Source organism: Harpia harpyja, chromosome 25 (assembly GCF_026419915.1).
Source record: "Harpia harpyja isolate bHarHar1 chromosome 25, bHarHar1 primary haplotype, whole genome shotgun sequence".
In the NCBI taxonomy this organism is placed as follows: Eukaryota; Metazoa; Chordata; class Aves; order Accipitriformes; family Accipitridae; genus Harpia; species Harpia harpyja.
Window position 1 is genome coordinate 119,578 of NC_068964.1, and position 22,935 is coordinate 142,512.

General features: G+C 68.0%; 4 protein-coding genes across 4 annotated transcripts; 1 reads left to right on the forward strand and 3 right to left on the reverse strand.

The window, feature by feature from the left end:
• The first annotated feature begins 807 nt into the window (after positions 1-807).
• Positions 808-7,814, forward strand: LOC128135821 (zinc finger protein 850-like). The gene is made up of 5 exons (XM_052774892.1): positions 808-2,247; positions 2,831-3,004; positions 3,513-4,639; positions 5,689-5,851; positions 5,937-7,814. Exons 1-5 carry the CDS (start codon positions 1,308-1,310, stop codon positions 7,190-7,192), a joined length of 3,660 nt encoding a protein of 1,219 aa, XP_052630852.1. The 5' UTR covers positions 808-1,307; the 3' UTR covers positions 7,193-7,814.
• Positions 7,815-9,622: 1,808 nt separating this feature from the next.
• LOC128135904 (zinc finger protein 345-like) lies at positions 9,623-16,215 on the reverse strand. Its single transcript, XM_052775013.1, is given in 5 exon segments — positions 9,623-10,882; positions 13,430-14,439; positions 14,708-14,821; positions 15,415-15,503; positions 15,599-16,215. Coding segments are annotated over 4 exon segments (1,914 nt in total). The 5' UTR covers positions 15,449-15,503; positions 15,599-16,215; the 3' UTR covers positions 9,623-10,126.
• Positions 16,216-17,190: 975 nt separating this feature from the next.
• LOC128135879 (zinc finger protein 239-like) lies at positions 17,191-20,232 on the reverse strand. The gene is made up of 3 exons (XM_052774984.1): positions 20,067-20,232; positions 18,444-18,525; positions 17,191-18,251 (listed from the first exon to the last, which is right to left on the reverse strand). The coding sequence occupies exons 1-3, from the start codon at positions 20,193-20,195 to the stop codon at positions 17,284-17,286; spliced, it is 1,179 nt and encodes a 392-aa protein (XP_052630944.1). The 5' UTR covers positions 20,196-20,232; the 3' UTR covers positions 17,191-17,283.
• A 428-nt stretch (positions 20,233-20,660) lies between these two features.
• On the reverse strand, positions 20,661-22,455 carry LOC128135822 (translation initiation factor IF-2-like). Its single transcript, XM_052774893.1, has 2 exons — positions 21,723-22,455; positions 20,661-21,237 (listed from the first exon to the last, which is right to left on the reverse strand). The coding sequence occupies exons 1-2, from the start codon at positions 22,453-22,455 to the stop codon at positions 21,170-21,172; spliced, it is 801 nt and encodes a 266-aa protein (XP_052630853.1). The 3' UTR covers positions 20,661-21,169.
• Between the last annotated feature and the right edge of the window lie 480 nt (positions 22,456-22,935).

Sequence of the window (22,935 nt, forward strand, 5' to 3'; positions counted from 1 at the left end):
CCACAAAGGCCCCTTGTCCCTATGGGGACGGGGACGTCTGCGGGGGTGGCACAGGCGCTGCTTTGTGCTGGGCTCGACGGCCCCCCCTGGAGCCGAGGGGGCCCCCAGGCCCTATGGGGCACAGGGAGAGCGCAGGGCATTGCCGTGGGGCACGGGGGGGGGGGCACAGGGCATCACCGTGGGGTGGGGGATGCAGGGACACCCCGTGGGGTGGGTGGGGGAGTGTGGCACATCACCGTGGGGGGCACAGGCGTCCCCACGGGGTGGGGGGATGTGGCTGTGGGGTTTGGTCTCCGGGCTGAAGCGGTGGGGATGGGGGCGGGATTGAGGTGTTTTGGGCCAGAAAAATGCGGGTTTTGGGCCCTTTTCTACGAGTGCAGAAAAACTTCGTGAAAACGGGCCAAAATGCCACATCCCGAGAGCCGCATCCCGAGCGGGGGTGGGGAGGGTCCCCCGTCCCACCCCCCCAGCCCTTCACCAGATGGGGGGTTTTTTTCTCCATCACTCCGATTTTATGGAGATTTCTGCGTTGCCAGATCCGGCCCCGGGGTTGGGCCGTGTGACCCCCGCCCCAGCGGGACCCCCGCCCCATTTCAGCCCCCTCCCCCGCCCCCCCGGGGGCTTTGGGGCTTTTCCCCAGGGCTTCGGGGGGCGCCGGGCTGCGCTGGGACTTTGGGGTCCCCCCGCCCCCGGCCGGGGCTCCCCGCGATGGGCCGGGGGGGGGGCTGTTCTCTGCGCTCGTGTCCCGCGGAGGGGGCGTCGGGGTGCACGGGTGGGGGGGGTCGCGGGATGCGGGGGGGGGCGGGATGCGGGGGGGCGGCGGGGGTTGGGCTTCCTGGGTCAGCGCCGCCGCCGCCGCCTCCATTGTCCGCGGGGCCGCGGCGGCAGCGGCGGGAGCGGGACGGGAGCGGGACCGGACCCCGGAGCGGGGCAGCCCCGCAGCCCCCAGCCCCGGGGCGGGCGGCACCACCGCCGTCCCCCCACCCGCCCGGGGTCTGCCCCAGCGCAGGTACCGGGGGTCTCGCCTCCCCCCCCACGGCGGGTACCGGGGGTCTCACGCCCACCCCCCCGCCCCGCACAGGTACCGCGGGGGTCTGACCCCCTTCCCCCGTGCAGGTACCGGGGGTCTGACCCCACTCGCCACAGGAACCGGGGCTCTCACCCCCTCCGTGGGTAGCGGGGGGTCTCACACCCCCTCCCAGTGCAGGTACCGGGGCTCTCACACCCCCCAGGTACCGGGCTTGTCACCCTCCCCGGGGGGGGCTCAGCGGGATGCGGTGCCTGGGGTGACAGTCCCAGCCCCGGCCATGTCCCCCCGCAAGGCCAAGCGGGCTGGGGGCCAGTCCCCCGAGGGGGAGGCGGAGGCGGTGGCGGTGACGGCAGCCCCCCCCCGGGCCTCCCCGGGCATCCGCAAGCGCAAGGACTTTGTGGCGCAGCCGGGGGGCCGGGCGGAGGAGAGCCCCAACATCTGCGTGGAGTGCGGGCAGAGCTTCGCCCAGAGCTCCGGCCTCGCCAGCCACCGCCGCAGCCACGCGGCCGCCCAGCCCCACCGCTGCCCCGACTGCGGCAAGAGCTTCGGCGTCAGCTCCAGCCTCAGCCGCCACCGGCGCATCCACACCGGCGAGAAGCCCTTCGCCTGCCCCGACTGCGGCAAGAGCTTCAGCGACAAGTCCAACCTCACGCAGCACCGCCGCGTCCACACCGGGGAGAAGCCCTACCGCTGCGGCGACTGCGGCAAGAGCTTCAGCCGCAGCTCCCACCGCAAGAAGCACCTGCGGCACCTCCCAGCCAGCAAGCGCCCGCCGCGCTGCGGCACCCAGCCGCGGGACGGGGCGGCTGGCGGCAGCGGGCCAGCCAAGGCACGGCGGAAGGCATCGGCCCTCAACACCTGCGGCGAGTGCTGGCAGAGCTTCGGCCAGAATGCCGACCTGGTGAAGCACATGCGCATCCACACCGGGGAGAAGCCCTTCCAGTGTGGCCACTGCGGGAAGCGCTTCAGCGTCAGCTCCAACCTCTTCCGCCACCGGCGCATCCACACCGGTGAGAAGCCCTACACCTGCGCCGACTGCGGCAAGAGCTTCACCGACAAGTCCACCCTCACCCAGCACCGCCGTACCCACACCGGCGAGAAGCCCTACGTCTGCGGTGTCTGCGGGAAAGGTTTCAGCCACAGCTCCCACCACAAGCGCCACGAGAAGATCCATCGCGGGGACGGGCCCCTCCTGGCTTTCGCGCCGCGGCCCTTCTGAGGACGGCGGGGGCTGCGGCGGGGCCGGCGGTGGTGCTGGTGCTATGCGGTGGCTGCCGGAGGGCTCCGCTGGTGCCCAGGGAACCCTCTCCCCCAGGGACAGCTGCGTCTCATTAGGAAGCTCTTAATTTCCATTTTTGACCTTTGTTCGTCCCCTGGGGGGTTCCCCTCTGGTTTGGGGGGGCTCAGTGCCCCCAGCAGCTCTGCTCGCCCTGGCCAGCCACGGTTCCCCAGCCCTGCCATCGGTGCCACCTGAGCTGCCGCAGCGGCCGGGGGGTCCTGGAGGTGGAGCCCCCCCGCATCCCGTCCCTCCCGGTGGGTTTTGCCGCCCCGCGGCCCTGGGACAATAAATCCCAATGGAAAACCCAGCCCTGGCTCATCTCTGCCGGAGCCGCCGCCGCCGTCCCGCTGCACCAGTAGCACCAGTTGCTCCAGCACGGTCGCTCCCCGTTCCCAGGCAGAGCACCCTGAATGAGGCTTTTTTGGGGGGTCTGGGCAGCATGGACCCTCCTCACACGGAGGGTCCTCCTGGCTGAGCCTGCTCGAGTGGGAGCCCCCGTCCCTTTCCTGGACCCCCTCCAGGGTGGGGGCTGAGTCCGGCCCCTTCCCAGGGGCGTTTGCAGATCGGGGTGCGGGGGGGGGGCACGCTGCGGCCGCCCCACGCGGGAAACGGGGTGCACAGTCGGGAGAAGGACAAAGGCGGGGGGAAGCCCCCCAAGCTCCCGCCGTCCAGGTCCGGGGACCCCCGGGGTGCGGGTGGGGGTCGCTGCCCTGGGGTGCCCCGCGGGGGGGGGCCGTGGGGCCGGGACCCCCGCGAGCGGCTCCCGCGTGGTGTCGGGGGGGACGTAGGGGGAATGTCGGGACTCCGGGGGGGCGTCAGGGCGGGGGGGGATGTCGGGTGTCGGGGGGGCTGTCGCGGCCGGGGAGGATGTCGGGCTTTGAGCTTCCTGGGTCAGGCGCTGCCGCCTCCATTGTTGGCCGGAGCCGGGCGGAGCCGCGCGGATTGCCCGACCCCCCCGCAGCCCGACCCCCCCCCCCGGCAGCTGCCGCCGGGAGCGCGGAGCGGGGCAGCACCGCAGCCCCCGCCCCCCCCGGCCCTGCGTGGGACCGTCCCGGGCGGGCTCTCCCCGGCTGCCCCCCAGCCTGTGGGTGAGCCCGGGGTCCCTTGTGGGGTGGACCCCCCCCCCCCCCGCCACCTGTCCCTCTGTCTGTCCTTCCGCGCTCAGGGGTGAGGCTCTGTCCCCCCCCCCCCCCTCCCCCTGAGCATCCCCGGGGCCCTGCCGAGGGGTCAGGGCTGTTCTCCTCCTCCCTGCCCCCCCCCGCCAGCCGTGGGGCGACCCCAGCATGTCCCCTCGGAAGCCCAGGGTTGCCGCGGGCAAGAGCCCGGAGAAGAAGAAGCAGCCCCCGAAGAACAAGCGCAAGTCGGAGAAGCCAAAGCGCAGCCTCCCCGAGCAGGAGGAGGAGGAGGAGGAGGAAGCGGCGGCGGCGGCCCCCTCCCTGCCACCCGCCAAGGGCGAGCGGCCGAATTTGTGCTCCGAGTGCGGGAAGAGCTTCCAGCACGGGTCGGACCTGGTGAACCACCAGCGCATCCACACTGGCGCCAAACCCTTTGTCTGCGGCGACTGTGGCAAGAGCTTCCGGCAGAGTTCGACGCTCATCACCCACCGGCGCATCCACACCGGTGAGGCTCCGTACGCCTGCGGCTACTGTGGCAAGAGCTTCCGCGTCAGCTCCAACTTCGTCCGCCACCGGCGTATCCACACCGGTGAGAAGCCCTACCGCTGCCCCGCCTGCGGCAAGAGCTTCACCGACAAGTCCACCCTCACCCAGCACCAGCGCACCCACACGGGTGAGAAGCCCTACCGCTGTGCCGACTGTGGCAAGAGCTTTAGCCGCAGCTCCCACCGCAAGCGGCACCTTCGCAACCCCCCCACCAAGGGCCACGGGCGATGCGCCCGCCACAGCCCCGAGCCACCCCCTGCCAAGCCCAAGGAGGCCAAGGGCGGGAAGCAGTTGCCGGCCTCCAAGGTCCCCAACACCTGCGGCGAGTGCTGGCAGAGCTTCGGCCAGAGCTCCGACCTGGTGAAGCACATGCGCATCCACACCGGGGAGAAGCCCTTCCAGTGTGGCCACTGCGGGAAGCGCTTCAGCGTCAGCTCCAACCTCACCCGCCACCGGCGCATCCACACTGGTGAGAAGCCCTACACCTGCGCCGACTGCGGCAACAGCTTCACCGACAAGTCCACCCTCACCCAGCACCGCCGTACCCACACCGGCGAGAAGCCCTACGTCTGCGGTGTCTGCGGGAAAGGTTTCAGCCACAGCTCCCACCACAAGCGCCACGAGAAGATCCATCGCGGGGACGGGCCCCTCCTGGCCTTCGCGCCGCGGCCCTTCTGAGGACGGCGGGGGCTGCGGCGGGGCCGGCGGTGGTGCTGGTGCTATGCGGTGGCTGCCGGAGGGCTCCGCTGGTGCCCAGGGAACCCTCTCCCCCAGGGACAGCTGCGTCTCATTAGGAAGCTCTTAATTTCCATTTTTGACCTTTGTTCGTCCCCTGGGGGGTTCCCCTCTGGTTTGGGGGGGCTCAGTGCCCCCAGCAGCTCTGCTCACCCTGGCCAGCCACGGTTCCCCAGCCCTGCCATCGGTGCCACCTGAGCTGCCGCAGCGGCCGGGGGGTCCTGGAGGTGGAGCCCCCCCGCATCCCGTCCCTCCCGGTGGGTTTTGCCGCCCCGCGGCCCTGGGACAATAAATCCCAATGGAAAACCCAGCCCTGGCTCATCTCTGCCGGAGCCGCCGCCGCCGTCCCGCTGCACCAGTAGCACCAGTTGCTCCAGCACGGTCGCTCCCCGTTCCCAGGCAGAGCACCCTGAATGAGGCTTTTTTGGGGGGTCTGGGCAGCATGGACCCTCCTCACACGGAGGGTCCTCCTGGCTGAGCCTGCTCGAGTGGGAGCCCCCGTCCCTTTCCTGGACCCCCTCCAGGGTGGGGGCTGAGTCCGGCCCCTTCCCAGGGGCGTTTGCAGATCGGGGTGCGGGGGGGGGGCACGCTGCGGCCGCCCCACGCGGGAAACGGGGTGCACAGTCGGGAGAAGGACAAAGGCGGGGGGAAGCCCCCCAAGCTCCCGCCGTCCAGGTCCGGGGACCCCCGGGGTGCGGGTGGGGGTCGCTGCCCTGGGGTGCCCCGCGGGGGGGGGGGCCGTGGGGCCGGGACCCCCGCGAGCGGCTCCCGCGTGGTGTCGGGGGGGACGTAGGGGGAATGTCGGGACTCCGGGGGGGCGTCAGGGCGGGGGGGGATGTCGGGTGTCGGGGGGGCTGTCGCGGCCGGGGAGGATGTCGGGCTTTGAGTTTCCGGGGTCAGGCGCTGCCGCCTCCATTGGCGGGCGGAGCCGGGCGGAGCCGCGCGGATTGCCCGACCCCCCCGCAGCCCGACCTCCCCTGCAGCCGCCGCCGGGAGCGCGGAGCGGGGCAGCCCCGGCCCCCCCGGCCCGCCTCGGGGCCCCCCCGGCCTGCCTCGGGGCCCCCCGCCCCCGCAGTCCCCCGCAGCCCCCGGCCCTGCGTGGGACCGTCCCGGGCGGGCTCTCCCCGGCTGCCCCCCAGCCTGTGGGTAAGCCCGGGGTCCCTTGTGGGGTGGACCCCCCCCCTCCCCCGCCACCCGTCCCTCTGTCTGTCCTTCCGCGCTCAGGGGTGAGGCTCTGTCCCCCCCCCGGCCCCCCCCCGAGTGTCCCCGGGGCCCCGCCGAGGGGTCAGGGCTGTTTTCTCCCCCCCCGCCCCCGCCCCCCCCCGCCAGCCGTGGGGCGACCCCAGCATGTCCGACCAGAAGCCCAGGGTTGCCGCGGGCAAGAGCCCGGAGAAGAAGAAGCAGCCCCCGAAGAACAAGCGCAAGTCGGAGAAGCCAAAGCGCAGCCTCCCCGAGCAGGAGGAGGAGGAGGAGGAGGAAGCGGCGGCGGCGGCCCCCTCCCTGCCACCCGCCAAGGGCGAGCGGCCGAATTTGTGCTCCGAGTGCGGGAAGAGCTTCCAGCACAGGTCGGACCTGGTGAACCACCAGCGCATCCACGCCAGCACCAAACCCTTCATCTGCGGCTACTGTGGCAAGAGCTTCCGCATCAGCTTCAACTTCCTCCGCCACCAGCGCATCCACACCGGCGAGGCTCCCTACGCCTGCAGCTACTGCAGCAAGAGCTTCGCCGACAAGTCCACCCTCACCCAGCACGAGCGCACCCACACCGGCGAGAAGCCCTACCACTGTGCCGACTGTGGCAAGAGCTTCCGCGTCAGCTCCAGCTTCGTCCGCCACCGGCGCATCCACACCGGCGAGAAGCCCTACCACTGTGCCGCCTGCGGCAAGAGCTTCACCGACAAGTACACCCTCACCCAGCACCAGCGTTCCCACACTGGCGAGAAGCCCTACAAGTGCCTTGACTGCGGGAAGAGCTTCAGTCGCAGCTCCAACCGCAATCAGCACCTCCGCAACCGTCCCGCCAAGGGCCGCAGGCCCTGTGCCCGCTGCGACCCCGAGCCCAAGGAGGCCAAGGGCGGGAAGAAGCTGCCGGCCGCCGAGGTCCCCAACACCTGCGGCCAGTGCTGGCAGAGCTTCGCCCAGAGCTCCGACCTGGTGAAGCACATGCGCATCCACACCGGGGAGAAGCCCTACGCCTGTCCCCACTGCGGGAAGCGCTTCAGCCTCAGCTCCAACCTCACCCGCCACCGGCGCATCCACACCGGCGAGAAGCCCTACATCTGCACCGACTGCGGCGAGAGCTTCAGCGACATGTCCACCCTCACCCAGCACCGCCGCACCCACACCGGCGAGAAGCCCTACGTCTGCACCTACTGTGGCAAGAGCTTCAGCCGCAGCTCCCACCGCAAGCGCCACGAGCGGACCCACACCAGAGAGGCCTCCGACGCCCTCCCGCCCCTCTGGCCCTGCCCGGCCCAGGGCTTATAACCATCGCTGCTGCCGGGGCCGGGGCCATGCCGAGGAAAACCCTCCTGGAAGCTGCCCCTGGCCCTTCGGCTGGGTCACACGGACGTAACTGGGGTGGCAAATTTACCAGGTCCGCGGGGCTTGAGAGTTACTGTTGGAGCCACCATGTCTGTCTGTCTGTTCGCTCAGGGCTTGGGCAGCTGCTGCAGTGCCTGCTGTGCTGCTGGGATGAGCCCAGAGCACGGGGCGGACAAATAGACAGACCGCCGGCTCTGTCGGGACAAACACACTCCGATGGGTGACTCTCCCTGAGTGGCCCCCAGGGAGCCCTTTTCAGCAGATTTAACCAAAATCCCCTATTTTCTACCCAGTTTTCTTTGGGGCTGGGGGCTTCCACCCTCCTGCTCCTCCTGGCACAGCTGCACGTAGCCTGTGGTGGGCAGCAGCAGCGAACACGCCCCCCCTGCCCTCCAAATGCCTATTAGTGATAATGATAACAATTACGGTGATTAGTTGTCCTGTCTGGTGCTGCCACCGAAGCAAACCCTGATCCGAGCTTTCCCTGACTTCGGGCTGGTTTTTCCCCACTGCTTTGGGTTTCCTGGGGTAAAAAACCCCATGCATTTCCCAATTATAAGAAAAACCCCATGCATTTCCCAATTATAAGAAAAACCCCAACAAACCAAACTTAATAAAATACTGTCTTTTTCTTCTTTTTTTTGAAGTTTGAGGTTTGGGGTGTTTTCGGAGCAGAGGAAGGCGTGATGGTGCTGGATGCTGACGGTGAGCTGGCGTGTTTGGGACCAAGAGCTGGTTTCACAGATGAGGTCCCCGTCCCCCTCCCCCATGGGTCTTGGGGGGAGCTGGGTACCCTCCCTTGATGGTTTTGGGTGTTTTTTTTTATTATTTGGACATGTATTCCCCAGGGCTGGGGCTGGGCAGTGCCCGGTTTGGGGCTTTGGTCTGGGGCAGGACAGAGCTGCCGGGATGCTGTGGGGTCTTGGGGGGGGGGGGGGGGGGGTTGTCTCGGCAGGGGATGCGGGTCCAGGGCACTAAGAGTAATGGCTGTGGGGACACACACACCCCCCCCCCCCCATCCACAGGCTCTATTTCAGCCCCATCCCGGGGATTTTGGTGCTTTTGTGGTGCATCTCAGTGGAGCATCCCTGGACCCGTGGAGATGGGGGTGTCGCAGGTGGATGTGGGGGTGTTGTCGGGGGGGGCGGCGGGGGGCACTGCCCTGCACCCCTCCCTCTCCTGGGACAGCTCCCGGCTCGGCCGCATCTCTCCCAGTGGGTGAAGCGCCGTGACGGAGACATCGCAGCTGAGGGCCCGCTGAAGCTGGCCAAGGGGAAGGTCACCTGCCTCGCCAAAATCCCTCAAGAGCCCGAAAAAAGGGAGCAGTGCAGCCCCCTGGCTCACAGTGGGGCAGCGCTCGTGGCCTCCCAGCACTCACCCTGTAGTTCCCCTTATATGAACCCCAGCATGTGTGTATATATATATATATGTATATATACATATATATATGTGCCTGTATTTTGAGGAAGGTGCCCTGAGCGTTTTGCAGCACTAGTGGGGGATCTGCAGCACAGGCAGGTTTTGCAGCAGGGGTGGGGGTGGGGGTGGAATTGCAGCAGGAGCATGCCCTTGCAGCCCATCACCCCACATTTGACCATCCTGGAGCTGATTCTCCAGAAAAGGGGTTTCATTATATGGAAACTGTCTCTTGGCTGTTTTGCAGTCCTGGAGGGATGTATGTATATAACACATACATAAAGGACAAGATGCCGAGTCCCAGCAATGGATGGATTTGGGGCCAGGGCCAGGCTCAGCCTGAGGGGGTCCAGCAGTGGGGGGATGTGGAGGGGACACCCAGCTGTTTTGGTGCCAGAAGACAAAAATGCCCCTTATTTCACAGAATCGTAGAATGGTTTGGGTTGGAATGGACCTTAAAGATCATCTAGTTCCAACCTCCCCTGCCATGGGCAGGGACACCTGCTAGACCAGGCTGCTCAAAGCCCCGTCCTGGTTTCGGCTGGGATAGAGTTAATTTTCTTCCCAGTACCTGGTATGTTTTGGGTTCAGTATGAGAAGAATGTTGATAACACTTATGTTTTCAGTTATTGCTAAGGAATGTTTAGACTAAGTCAAGGATTTTTCAGCTTGTCCTGCCCAGCCAGCAAGAAGGCTGGAGGGGCACAAGAAGCGGGGAGGGGACACAGCCAGGACAGCTGACCCAAACCTCCACAGCTTCAACCACAGCACCCCTCTCTCTGGAATAACACCAAGCAGAGATCACTTTTGCTCTTCTTTTTTGAAGCAGGAACAACGGCAACGTGGTGGGGGACAGGGACCAGCTGACAGGTCTGGCGGCTGCTCTGTTTAAGCTTAGGGTGAAGAGGGACGGGGTGCCTGGGCAGGGTAATAACGACAAGAGCCACAAAGCAGAAGTAATTATTATTCAAATGGTTTTTTGTTAATCTGTTCTACAGAGAAACCCACGCGCGGCAGCCGGGCGACGTGCCCCCCCCCACCATCCCAGCAGGACACAGCACGGGGCTGCATGGCTGATGACCAGCAAGAACAAGGCGCTGCGATGCCCTTGGCGGGCATGGACGCGTTCCGGCTCCGAGACAACCAGGTTCATCCCCGCAGCAAAAGGCAAGCAGGAATGTGGCCCTGCATAGCACGGGGGGGCTCGGCCCCCTGACTTGCCCGTCCTGGGGGTCTCCACGGCAAGACGGGTCCTGAGCCACTGCCGGCTTGAGCACTGCTGCCGCCCGCTGCGTCCCATTGCTACTGACCCATCCTACTTACCCAACCGCTACCGCCCCGACCCACCCCACATAATCCCACCTACCAGCCTCGTGGCTCATCCTACTATGCCTCATCCTACCGGCCCCTCCAACACGCGCGGCATCCTGCCCTGGCAGTGCTGGCCACGCCGAGCCCCCCCTAGCAGGGCTGGCTGGGGTAGGGCCAGAGGGGCAGGAGGGAGACGGGGTTTTGCCCTGCGTGGGTTCGCTGGTGCCGCTTGTGGTGGGAGCTGCGGCTGAAGCTCTTGCCACAGTAGGCGCAGGCGTAGGGCTTCTCGCCCGTGTGGATGCGGCGGTGTTGGGTGAGGGTGGACTTGTCGGTGAAGCTCTTGCCGCAGTCGGCGCAGGCATAGGGCTTCTCGCCGGTGTGGATGCGCTGGTGGCGGATGAGGTTGGAGCTGACGTTGAAGCGCTTCCCGCAGTGGGGACAGGCATAGGGCTTCTCCCCGGTGTGGATGCGCATGTGCTTCACCAGGTCGGAGTTCTGGCTGAAGCTCTGCCAGCACTCGGCGCAGGTGTTGGGGATGGCCACGGCTGGTGGCTTCTCCCCACTGGGGCCGTCCCGCCGCCGGCGCTTCCCTGAGGGGCTGGCAGGGGGCTGCTTGGGACGGCCAAAGCTCTTCCCACAGTCGACGCACTTGTAGGGCTTCTGGCCGGGGGGGCGCGGGGCTGGGCTGGCGGTGGTGGCGCCCACCTCCTTCCCGCAGTCCCGGCAGCTCTGCGGCCTCCTGCCAGCGTGGGCACGCCGGTGCCGCAGCAGGTTGGCGCTGAGGCCGAAGCTCTTGCCGCAGTCGAGGCAGGCGAAGGGCTTCTCCCCACCGTGGCTGCGCCGGTGGGCCAGCAGCGCTGCGCTCTGCGCGAAGCTCTTGCCGCACTCCACGCAGATGTTGGGGTGCTCCCCAGCGGCCGCCCGCTGCCGCACGACCGTCTCCTTGCGCTTCCGCCCCCCGCGCCCGCGGCCGCCCACCTCGGCCTCCCCGCCATCCCGGGGGGCCGGCTGCCCCTCTGCCCGGCCCTGGCCCCTCGGGGACCTGCCGTGCTCGGGCTGGGGAGCTGCGGACCCTCTGCAGCGCTTCGGCGACATGGCGGGGGGGCTCCCTGAGCCCGGGGTGTCCCCGTGCCGTCCCCACCTGCGGCGACAAAGGGAGAAAGCCAAATGTGAGTCGCTCCCCCAGAAACGGCGTGTTGGGGGCTGCCCGCCCTCCGGGGCACCCCAGCTCGGGATGCCCGAGCGGCCACGAGCGCTGGCAGCCCCTGAACACAGGGCGAACCCGGGACGGGTCGGACCGCAGGTCAGACCAAGGCAGAGCTTAGGGAGGGAGATTCCGAATCCAGCCTTCCCTGGGGCGCGGCCAGGCTGTGGCAGCCCCCGGGCACAGGTTCGCCGGCTGCGGGCGCAGCCCGGCCCTCGAGGCTCCCATTTAGGGCTTCAACTCGCCTCCACGCGCCAGCGGCGTGCCGAATCGCCGGGGCGGTTTGCGGTGCTGCGGGAGCCGCCCGGGCTGGCTGGCGGCGGCAGGGACGTGCCAGGGAGACACCGCGACTCGGGTCGGGGGCAGCGGGGGGGGGGGGGGGAACCTCTTTGTCGCCCCGAATCGCGTCTGGCTGCTCGGCGTCCCGGCGAGAGCCCCGGCCCCAGCCCCCGCAGGCCGCCCCGGCCCCGGCCCTCCGGCCCCGTCTCCCCATCCCTCCGGCCCCGGCCCCCATCCAGCCCCCGTCCCCCTCGGGCCTGGCCGCTCTCCGGGCCCCGGGGGCGGGGGGGGGGGGGGCCTTGCGCCCCGCCAGCCGAGGCCGGCCCGGGCCCGCGGGACCCCCCGCCGGCGGCCTCCGCCCGAGCTGCCCCGGTACCTGCGGGCACAGCCCGGGCCGGCGGCGGCTGCGGCTCCTGCCCCGTGCCCGTCCCCCGCCGCCCCCGCTGCCGTCCGGGCGCTGCCGCGGCCTCGCCGGTGCCGGGCGGACAATGGAGGCAGCGGCGGCGGCGCTGACCCAGGAAGTTCAACCCCCGGGGGCTGCTCGGAGGAAGGTGGCGGCGGCGAGGGGAAGACCCCGGCCCCGGCCCCAGCCCTGCCTTGGCCCCCCCCACCCGCGTTCCTCATCCCCAGCCCCCGCCACCCAGCACCCCCAGCACCAACCCCCCCCCCCCCGCCCCGGCCCTGCTCACCCAGCCCCCCCCCCGCCCGCGGCTTTCGCGGCAGGGTCGCTTCTCCCTGTGCCCCCGACCCGCAGCCCGTCCCGTTTCACCTGGACGGGGACACGCTGCCCGGACCCCACGTCGGGGAGGGGCCCCTTTCTTGCCGTCACCCTGCCCGCGGCCAGACCCGCTGCCGGAGGAGGACAGAGCAGAGGATGCCGTGTTTGGCGAGCTCGCCCACCGCTGGACTAGCGGACCCGGCTGGCGGCACCGGGGTCCCGCGGGACCGTCATCCCCCAGACCCTCAGAGCAGCCCAGAGACACAAACCCTGGGCTGGGGGGGGTCCTGCAGGGTCACGGTCCCCTAAGCAGCATGAGGCACCCCCCACCCCCCCCACCCCAATGCGCCGTTCCCTGCTGCATGACTCCACGTCTGGACAAGAAGGTCCTGGGGTGGGGTGGGGGCAAGGGGACCCCCGAGCTGCGGACTTCGGCAGTGACAGCCCCTGCAACCCCCTGTCCTGCCCCTGGGGGAAAACACAGGTGTGCACAGCCCGCGGCCGGTAAACAACAACTCTTTACTATGGCAGGCAGGGAAAGTAAAGGGATCGCGCGGCCCGGCACGCCGAGCACCGGGCTCGCGCTGAAATTATCTTGCCAGCAGCGTCAGTGTGGCCGAGCTGCTCCGACAGCCCTATTTGCGGAGGACTGTTGCCAAATTAATGAGTTACAGGACCCTTCGTGCTCATGCAGGGAGGAGAAAGCTGTGCCGCAAGGCTCACGCCGTGGGACTCCGCTTTCGGGTGTCCCCCCGCCCCTTTCCTCCCCCCTTCCCCCCCCCCAAACCCCATGGCGAAACACAGGCAGGTAAAAGGCTCGTCCCCATCTACACAACGGCCACAACATGGACACAGCACGGCAGAAAGGCGGCTCAGGGCGTCCCGAGCTCTCAGCGCCACGGCAGGGAGCAAGCCACGGCTGCCCACCCAGCATGGACTGCCCACAGCTCTAGCCGGGACAGGGTCAAGGAATCCCCACGGGCAGTCAGCGCTGGTGCTGCGTCCCCATTCTGCACGGGAGAAGTGAAACGTCCCCTGGAGACCATCCCCACCGTGGCTCCTCTCCCACCGGTGCCCACTCTGGCTCAGGAGGGGTGTCGGCTGCCCGTGCTGGCATGGCTCGGCAAGGCTCCTGCTCCCCTGCCGTGGCTGGAAGCCCCCAGGTCCCCCCGAGCTGCCTCCAGCTCCGTCCGGCTCAGCCCCCTGAAAGCAGCAGGGCCAGACGCCCAGAGGAAGGAGCAGCGGTGGGCGCCTATCCCAGGTGGATCCGCTGATGCCTGATGAGGGCCGAGCTGACGATGAAGCTCTTGCCGCAGTCGCCGCACTTGTAGGGCTTCTCCCCGGTGTGGGTGCGCAGGTGGGTGATGAGGGATGAACTCTGCTTGAAGCTCTTCCTGCAGTGGGGGCACTGGTAGGGGGTCTCCCCGGTGTGGATGCGCTGGTGGCGGATCAGGGCTGAGCTCTCGAAGAAGCTCTTCCCGCAGCCGGCGCACTGGTAGGGCTTCTCCCCGGTGTGGGTCCGCTGGTGCTTGAGGAAGGCTGAGCTGTAGCTGAAGCTCTTGCCGCAGTCGGCGCACTTGTAGGGCCGCTCGCCCAGGTGGGTCCGCTGGTGCGTGTTGAGGTTGGAGCTGCGGTTGAAGCTCTTTCCGCACTGGGGGCACTTGTAGGGCCGCTCGCCGGTGTGGATGCGCTGGTGGACGACGAGGTCTGAGCTCCAGCTGAAGCTCTTCCCACACTTGGCGCAGGCGTAGGGCCGCTCGCCGGCATGCAGCCGCTGGTGCTTCGCCAGGTCCGAGCTCTGGCCGAAGCTCTTCCCGCAGTCGGGGCACTTGTAGGGCCTGTCCCCGCTGTGGATGCGCTGGTGGGCATTGCGGTTCGAGCTGCGGGTGAAGCTCTTCCCGCAGTCCAGGCACTTGTAGGGCTTCTCCCCCGTGTGCAGCCGCTGGTGGATCAGCAACTCCGACCGCCGGGAGAAGGTCTTCTCGCACTGCCCGCAGGTTTTCGGCACGTCCCCCCGCCGTGCCCGCCGCCCCCCTCGGCCGCTGGCCGCTGCCCCGCCACGGGGGGGCCGTGCTGGCCGCTCCTCGGGGGGGCTCCGGGGGTCCCAGGGGGTGCCGCAGTGGCTCTGGCAGGCATCCCCGAGCACGGGGCTCTGGGGGACACCCTCCTCAGCCCCCCGGGACAGGATGACGTCCAGCTCCGCCAGCTCAGGGCCGTCCGGCTCGGGAGCCTCGTCCTCGTTCTCGCTCCCCGTCCCGTCATCTGCCGGGGCAGAGAGAGACAACGCCGACAGGAGTGATTCCCAGCACCGAGGGGAAATAGGGGAAGCCTGAAGAATTCGGGCGGACAGCTGCCAAAGGCCGATCCCAGAACAGAGGGCAAGAAAGCTCTTCCCGACCCCAGCCCGGCAGCTCCACGCAGAGCCCTGGATACCTGCCAGCTTGGGACGCTCCCTGAGATGGAGGAGCGGGGGCTGCCACGGGGCTGTCGCTAAAACCTCCGGCCCATTCGGGGTGGGTTCCCGGCTCACCTGCGGGGGCCACCCTGAGGATCTCCCATTCCTTGGAGTCGTTCGGGTCCGGCACCCCCAGCTCTTCCTCCAGCTCCAGCCGGGAGATGACGTTAGGCTTGGGAATCGGGAAGTCTGCTCCAGAAAAAAGGGGAAAGAAGACACCGGGTTTGTTACAGGTCTGTTACACGGGGTTTACTGAATACTATACATATATATACATATGTATCTACGTGTATATACACAGACACACGCACGCACACACGCTTTTTAAAGGAAATACGGCATTTTGCGTTCAGGCGAGCAACTGGGAGAGAAAGGCAAGAAAAGGCATTTCCAGCCAGCAGACCGTGGCTGCTCGGCAGGTAACCTCGCTTCTGGCATCTCCCGTCTTCCGAGGAGGGACGTGCCATCCCAGCACCGCATTTCTCTGCACCCAACACCTTAAAAAAGCCAAACTCCCACAAAAATTGCATTTCCTTTTCCGCCTGCGCCCGCCAGCTAAAAAGCACGCGCCGTGGTGCGCCGAGAGGGCTCGCGATGCCGAAGGCAGGCGCCCAAGCCCGCGGTGCTGGCTGTGCCGACGCACGGCGGGGACAGCTTTTGTTCTCGCCGCGCCCGCAGGATGCGTCTTTTTCGGCAGCAGATTGTTTTCTGGCGGCGAAGCCCGGCACGTGGCAGGGCAGGTGGTGGCACGGAGCGGGAGCGGGCGAGGACGCCAGCCTTACCCAGCAGGATCAGGGACTCGTAGCTCTCCTGCATGACGCCGACGCCGCCAGCACCCACCGGCTGCCGCCGCTTCGAAGCCCGGCAGCCCCTGCAAGAGAGGGAAGGGGGGTTCAGGGGCACCCCCCAGCGCGGGCGCAGAGCAGCCGCGTCCCCTGCTCTTGCCGCGCTCCCCGCTAACCGGACCTGGGTGGCTGCCTAGGCAGGCACGGGGGGCCGCTGGCAGGGCCCCGCCGCCCTCGGCTGGGGATGCGGGTTACTCGAGCATCTCCCCTCCGTGGCCCCCCCCGCCCAGCGGGGCCGGAGCGGGGGCACCCGCCGGCTCGGCAACCCCTCCCCAGCTCCGCAGAGGGACCCCCGGCACACCGGTACCTGCGGGCGGGGGGGCGGCAGGGCCGGCCGGCGCCGGTGCTCCGGGGGCTGACGGGAGCCGGGGCTCCCCCGCGCCGGGCCGCTCGGGGAAGCGCCGCCGCCGCCGCCGCCGGCCCCGCGGCTCCTCCGCCCGGGCTCCCGGATGGAGGAGCCGCCGGTGACCCAGGAAGTTCAGCCTCCGCCGCGGTGACCGGGGAGGCGCAGAGGGAAGCGGGGGCGAGGGGCGGCGGCGCTTCCCCCGCTGCCGGCCGGGTCCTCGGGGGGGGGGGGCCGGGGGGAGGCGGCGGGGGCGCCCGGCTGCCGCTGCCCCGCCGACCGTGCCCGGCCCCGGTCCCACCCGCATCCCCATCCCTCTCCGCATCCCCACCTCCATCCCCATCCCTGTCCTTGTCCCCGTTCCCGTCCTCATTCCTGTCCCCTTCCCGTTCCCTTCCCCACCTGCATTCCCATCCCCACCCCTATCTCCCCTGTCCCGTCCCCGGGGCAGTCCTGGCTCCGCAGGGTCAGCTGGCAGCGGGGTGACAGCAAAGGGCGGGCAAAGGGGGACAAATCTGTGCGGTGACCTCGCGCCTGCAAGCAGGACCCAGGGAATGGTAGGGTCCTGCAGTAACCCGGCTCAGGAGGGACCTGGGGAGCTCGGTGTCCAGCCGACCCTCCTCCAGCCGAGGTCCTGCCTGCGGCAGGCAGGGCCAGCGCTGCTTCCTCGGGGCTTTATCCAGCCCGGTCTGGATGAGCTCCGTGGATGGGGACAGCGCGGCCGCCCCGGGTGACCTGCTGGGCCGTCCTCAGGGAAAAGCTGCTCCTAGCAAGGGGAGACCCGTCCTCTTCCAGGTCAGGCCCGTCGCCTCCCGTCCTCCGTGCGGCAGAGGGCTTTGCCAGGCTCTGGGAGAGTTGTGGGTGCTCGCTGCATTCCCGGTGGGACTCAGGGGATCCCTGTCTCCGAGCTGGCCCTGCAGCTTCCCCCCTCTCCCCTGGCTTGCCTACCCTCCTCAGCTGCACAGCGAAGCCCCACAGACCCCGAGGGACCCCAGTTCAGCCTCAAAAAGACACGGCGGGAGCTGCAGGGGTCGGTGGCAAGTGGGAATGTGCCTCCGACACCCAAAACTCAGAGACCTGCCTTGTGCCCCACTCTGCATCCACTTTTTTGGGTGAAAAACCACCAAATTCCTTCACCTTCGCCCACCTTGGTTTCCCCACCTGTGAAACGACAGGAGCCGCTTGCTCACAGCAGCTTCTGGGCCGGGAGCTGTCCAGGATGGCCACCGTTCGGCGGGGGGGGCTCAGGAGTGAACTGGGGTTTGGCAAGGCTCCCGGGGACCCCCAGTGCCAGAGGGAGTGTCTTGAGCAACACTTCGCCCTGGATCCACACCCCACCACCCTGTCCCAGCCACGCCGGTGGCCTCTGCTGCAGGATGGCAGATTTTATTGCTGAGCGCCACAGAGAGAAACCTCAGGGAAGGGACCCCGACCCCGGGGAAGGGGCAGCATGGCCGGGGCCGTCAGAGGGACGTGCCGTGCTGCAGGCGCCAGTGGGTGATGACGTTGGAGCTCTGGGTGAAGCTCTTGCCGCAGTCGGGGCAGACATAGGGCCGCTCGCCGGTGTGGACACGCTTGTGCTTGGTGAGTGCCGAGCTGGTGGTGAAGCTCTTGCGGCACTCGGGGCAGACGTAGGGTCGCTCGCCGGTGTGAACCCGCTGGTGGGTGGTGAGGTGGGCGAACTGGCTGTAGCCCCGGCCGCACTCCCCACAGCGGTAGGGCTTCTCAGGCAGGTGGGTGCGCCGGTGCCGCAGCAGGTAGGAGCTGGTGGAGAAGCTCTTGCCGCAGTCGGGGCAGGCGAAGGACTTCTCGGCGCGGTGCGTGCGCTGGTGCTTGGCCAGCAGTGAGCTGTCAGCAAAGGCCTTGCCGCATGCCGGGCAGGGGTAGGGCCGCTCGCCGGTGTGGGCGCGCCGGTGGATGGTGAGCGAGGAGCAGTCCCGGAAGCTCTCGCCACAGTCGGGGCAACGGTAGGGCCGCTCGCCTGTGTGCAGCCGCTGGTGCCGGGTGAGGTTGGAGCTGCTGCCGAAGCGGCGCCCGCACTCGGGGCAGGAGTAGGGCCGCTCGCCTGTATGCGTCCGCCGGTGCTTCACCAGGTCCGAGTTGACATTGAAACTGCGGCCGCAGTCACGGCAGCGGTAGGGCCGCTCCCCGGTGTGCAGCCGCTGGTGGGTGAGGAGGTGGGAGCTCTGCCCGAAGCAGCGCCCGCACTCGGGGCAGGCGTAGGGCCGCTCGCCCAGGTGGCTGCGGCGGTGGGTCAGCAGGTTGGAGCGCAGGCTGAAGCTCTTCCCGCACGCCTCGCAGGTGTTGGTCTGTGACGGCGCTTCCCCGGCACCGCCGCCACGCTTCTGCTCCGTCTCCTGCCCGGGGGACGCGGCTCCTGCTCTGCTTGGCAATGTGCTCCCCCTCTCCGGGCTCTCCTCCTGACTGTCACCTGCCAGGGAGACAGGTGACAGTGCTCGGGAGAGGAGGGAGGCAAGAGGGAGGTGGTGCCCATGCAGCCGGCAGCAGCGTCATCCCAGCCTCAGGCGTTGACCCTGATGCGTGCCACCCTCCACTCCCAGCCTGGGGGGATGAGCAACGAGCCCAACGCCGAGCCCAGCCCCATCCCGGCCCATCCCGGTACCTGCCCCGGTGTCTCCCCAGCTCGCTCCTGCCTCAGAGCTGCGGGCGCCTGGGTCCATGCGTGGCTGGGAGCCCTCCGTCCCCTGGGGAGAAGAGAAAAGGAATTGGGGGGTGGGCTCACCTGGGACAAGCGGCTTCAGAACTGGGGGTCTGGTGGCAGTGCAGACCCCCAGCGCAGGGCCCTGCAGAGGCCTCGTCCCCCGATGGCTCTCGCTGCCATTTCTGCCTGGACCACGACAGGGGCCGACAGCCTGGAGCACAGCGAGGGGGCTGGCGGGCGAGGGGGGCTTGCGGAAACAACCCTTTGCCCCTAAAATCTGCCCGAGGCTGCGCAGGGCAGGGGGAGGAAGGGTCTGTGGGGCCTGGGGGAGCAGAAACCCCAGCCCATCTGGGGGGGGGGCTCGGGGCAGCCTGAGGACCCCTGGCCTCAGTGCCCCTCCATGGAGGGACATGGCAGGGGACATGAGGAGGACACGGGCAGGCCCCCTCCGTCTGTCGTGGTCCCACTCTCCTGCCGCAGCATGGGTGTCCTTGCCTACCCCGACCCACTGAGGGTCCCACCACTTTCCATGGCAGCAGGGACCCCCGGGTGCGAGAGGCCTGCCCAGAAGGGTGGGTGGCGCAGGAAGGGGAGGCCAGGGGCCAGCGGGGGGTGGCCAGACCCAGTGCTCTGGGAGGCGGCATCCCGGGAGCATCCTGGCGCCTGTGCCCCCTCACCCCATCCCGCCCCGGGACTGCCCCCAGCTCCCACTGCTCCAGCGCCCTGGCCCCCCTGTCCCGCAGGACCACAGCTGCTGCCCCCCAGCCCCCTTCCTCCATCCCAGCGTTAGTGGCAAGGGGGCTGCTGGCACCCCAGGAGGGTCTGGGGCTCTCTGCAGGGCAGGCACGCTCCCCCCAGGACCCCATCCTCCCCTCCCCGTGCCCCCCCCCCCCCCCCCCCCCAGGACCCTTTTGGCTCAGCAGCCCACTTCGGACCCCCCCCCCCCCCCAGCTCCCCCAGAGCCCTTCCTGTGGCCTCGCTGACCCACTGCTCTGCGCTGCCAGCCAGGATTTCCCCAAGGACTCTGCTCCAAGCCTCCCAGATCCTCTCTGACCCCTCAACGCCTCTCCCAAGGCATTTGGTTTTGTCCTTTATTGCTGTTCCAGATGCTTGGGTGCGAGTTACAGTGCTCGGTACAGTTTCTGATGTGTTTTTTTCTTTTGTTTCAGCCCTACTCTCGCTTTTTCCGTCCTTTGGGACCTGTTTATATCTGTTATGGGAGTCGGATGGAGAAACCTCGGAGTCCGACTGGGAGCTGCGGTTGGTGATTTACAGTGAATAATTTGCTCTGCAGCTGGAGGTATTTCAGAGAAGGATTATTACGGGATCTAATTCTGCTCTGGCAGCCTGTGCTGTCCAAAGGCAGTGCTGGTACCAGTTCAGCAGCGTGTGTAGTCTCGATAGACATGAACAGCAACAGCACCGTGTTTGCTTTTTCAGACGGAAAACTAAAGCACGTGATTTCTGCTGGTAGTACATTTAATGAACTACTTTCCCATGTAACTTTGCATAATCTTAAGTTATTCATATCTATTTAAAGAAAGGTTTGTGTTCCGCCCAGGAAAAGTAAGTTTAATTACTGACCTGGTCAGGTGGTTGGTGCGACGTACAAAGCTGCTGCAAAGGAGTGGGTGGCGTCGTCTCCAGCAGCCGTCTGTTCCTCGATTTGGTGCTGCAAACCCAAGCCAGAACAGAAGACATGCTGCTGCACATCCCCACCTGGGGAAGATTTTTTTGTTTCCCCCCTCGTTTTGTTTCTTTTTCCTCCTGGTCCTGGCCACTCTGCTGTACGTAATGCAGTGATGGATGGTGGGGAGATGGCTGTGGGTCTGGATGTGGAAGGGTGCATAGGGCTGAAGCAGATGCCCAGCGCAGAGGAGGGTTGGGCTGTGAAGTGTAACTGGTTTGTGCGACTGTGGGACTGTAAATTCATTCAAGGGGCTTTGTGGTTTCTGGTGCCGCCCTGGCAGGTGGGCGGCTATTCTTGCGTGTGGGTGTGGAAGGCAAGGGCGCGCTGCAACGCACAAAGCTTGCTCGTTTTCCACCCGGGAATCCCAATGGAGGAGGTGATGGTGCCGTGAAGAGAGAGTTGTGAAGGTGCTAAGATGCGTCTCACGCAGAATAAAATCCTCAGTGCTGCGTGTGTGTGACCTGGTGCGGTGTTGCAGCGTTATGCATCATACCTGCTGCGGTGTCCACCCTCGCCGCAGCTCGTCTTTGTCTCTGCCGTGTCCCCGCGGTCCTGGCGGCGTCGGGGGTTTTGTTGGACGTGCCACTGGCCGAGGGACTGGCAGCCGCTCGGGCTCCTGCCGGCGCAGCGGTGACGGTTGGGGGCGGCCAGTGGTGGTGTCGCGGCCAGCGGTTTGATGCTGCAGTGTATCTGCCGCAGGCACGTTCGTTCCCCCGGGAATTTGGGGTTCCCAGAAAAAAGGGCTGGTGGAGCTGAAGCGTGAAATCCTGGAGCGACCGAGCTGGACCGAAGCGCTTGTCCAACCGAGGTGTTCCTGTTGTTTCTCCCGGGATTTCCAACGTCCCTGGTTTCTGTTATTTTAATTTTTACTACTTACTGTTTACTGGAGTAAATAATAGTATCTGGAATAAAACCTTCAGTAACAGTAACGAGAGCCGTCTTTATGAGCAAATAACGCCTAGACTCTAGCTATTATGCAAAACATGGCAGACAGTAATTACTCCCCACTTTTAAAATTACAAGCAGCAAAATACAAAATAACAGAGCACCAACTGGGATTAACACCTGTAGAGAAACAACTCTAGTTACTATTAAAAAGAAAAATAGATCACAGGCGCTAGCTAATCCCACTTAGTAGTGAAGCGACAGTTAAACCTCCCCCCCCGCCAGGTATCGATTCCTTCCAAGCGGAGCTGAAATAAAAGCAAGCCCAGTGCCGATTCAGCGCACGGTCACGCTGCGTTTTAAAAACGTTTAGACCGCTGAGCGGGCACGGCTAGTGCCTCCGCCGGACGCGGGGACAGCAGGGATGCCCGAGCAGCAGCAGCAGCAGCACGACAGAGATCTGCCGGCCCGGAGCAGCAGCACACCGCGCACCGGGGGCACCCGCCTGCCGGGACACCCCGCTGCCGCCGCCGCGGCGGTTACGGCGCTGCTCGCTCGGCTCCCGGCTCCTCAGGCCACACCGTGCCCGGAGCGGCCCCGGCCCTCTCCTCCCGCCTCGCCCCCCCCCCCCCCGCCCTGGGCCGGGGCCGGGGCCGGGCGCTCACCCGCCGCCTTCGCCGGCGGCACGCCGTTCAGCCCGGCCGCTCCGGCGGGGCGGACGGCCCTGGCGCGGCGAGGCGGCGGAGCCCGCGGCCTGCCCAGCGCCGGCGGCGGCGGCGGCTGCGGCGGCCGGGAGCCCTGACCGCTCGGGCGGCGGCAGCCGCGGCGCCGAGACGGCGATCGCGGCTTCCACGGGCGAGAAGCTCCGCTACGCCAACGGGAGCGGCCCCCCCCGCCGCCATCTGCCGCCGCCCCGCGCGACACCCACCGAGCGCCGCCCCGGGCCCGGGCCCGGGCCCGCAGGCAGAAGCGGCCGCGGCAGCAGCGGCCGCCGCGGGTACCGGCGCGGGAGGCCCCGAGCCGCCGAGAAACGCCCTCGCGGAGGCCGGGCCGGGGCCGGGGCCGGAGGGCGGACCGGCAGCGCCGGGGCTCCGGCGGGCTCCCCGCCGCCCGGAGCGGCCTGTCGGCGACGGGCCGACGACGCTCCCGCCCGTCCCGGACGCTCCCTGCGGGGAGGCGCCCCCGGCCGCGACCCCCCAGGGGCCGGGGCTGGCGGCGCTGGTGCAGGGCTGCGGCCCGGGGGCCCGGCGGCCCAGCGCCGCTGCCGTGGGCTGGCGCCGGCGGCAGGACCCCGCCGCTGCCCGCGGAGTCGTCGGTGCGGGGGCACGGTGGGGGGGACGGACGTGGGGCGCAGGAGGGGATGAGCGACATGGGGGGCAGGACGGGACAAGGGGGCATGGGGGCAGGAGGGGATGTGAGGGGACGCGGCGGGGACACTGGAGAACAGGGGGGAGATGGAAGGACAGGGGGACTCGGGGGAGGTGGGGGCAGGGGGGGATGGGGGGCACATGGACATGAGGGGACGCAGGAGGACAAGGTGGGACGCGGACAGGGGACCTGGGGGTCCTGGGGGACTGGCACCTCCACCCCAGCAGTGGGGCCACGGGGACCTGTGCCCCCCAGCCCCCCGCCACTGTCCCCCCAGAGCTGCTGCTGGTGGCAGGGGCCGGGCACTGCTGGTGGCCAAGGGGCCTCAGCGGGTGGGGGCACCCTGGACGTCCGGTGGGTGGTGGGCGACGGGCGCCTGCTCACCCTCTTGCCCCTGCTGCTGCGACAGCGCCCCGTACGTGGGGCTGGGGAGGGCCTATGGGGTGCTGAGCGGCCAGTGTGGGTGCTGGGGGGCTATGGTACTACAGGGCAGGAGGGGGGGGGTTATGG

Coding starts and splice junctions, on each gene's coding strand:
- LOC128135821 (XM_052774892.1), top strand. CDS start 1,308: ATGTCCCCCCGCAAGGCCAAGCGGGCTGGGGGCCAGTCCCCCGAGGGG. Junction 2,248..2,830: donor TTTCGCGCCGCGGCCCTTCT/GAGGACGGCGGG, acceptor GACCCCCTCCAG/GGTGGGGGCTGAGTCCGGCC. Junction 5,852..5,936: donor GGCTGCCCCCCAGCCTGTGG/GTAAGCCCGGGG, acceptor CTCAGGGGTGAG/GCTCTGTCCCCCCCCCGGCC.
- LOC128135879 (XM_052774984.1), bottom strand. CDS start 20,195: ATGTGCAGCAGCATGTCTTCTGTTCTGGCTTGGGTTTGCAGCACCAAA. Junction 18,526..20,066: donor CGCACCAACCACCTGACCAG/GTCAGTAATTAA, acceptor TCTTCTCCCCAG/GGGACGGAGGGCTCCCAGCC. Junction 18,252..18,443: donor CTGGGGAGACACCGGGGCAG/GTACCGGGATGG, acceptor TCTCCCTGGCAG/GTGACAGTCAGGAGGAGAGC.
- LOC128135822 (XM_052774893.1), bottom strand. CDS start 22,455: ATGCCCCCTTGTCCCGTCCTGCCCCCCATGTCGCTCATCCCCTCCTGC. Junction 21,238..21,722: donor GCCGCCGGCGAAGGCGGCGG/GTGAGCGCCCGG, acceptor GTTTCTCTACAG/GTGTTAATCCCAGTTGGTGC.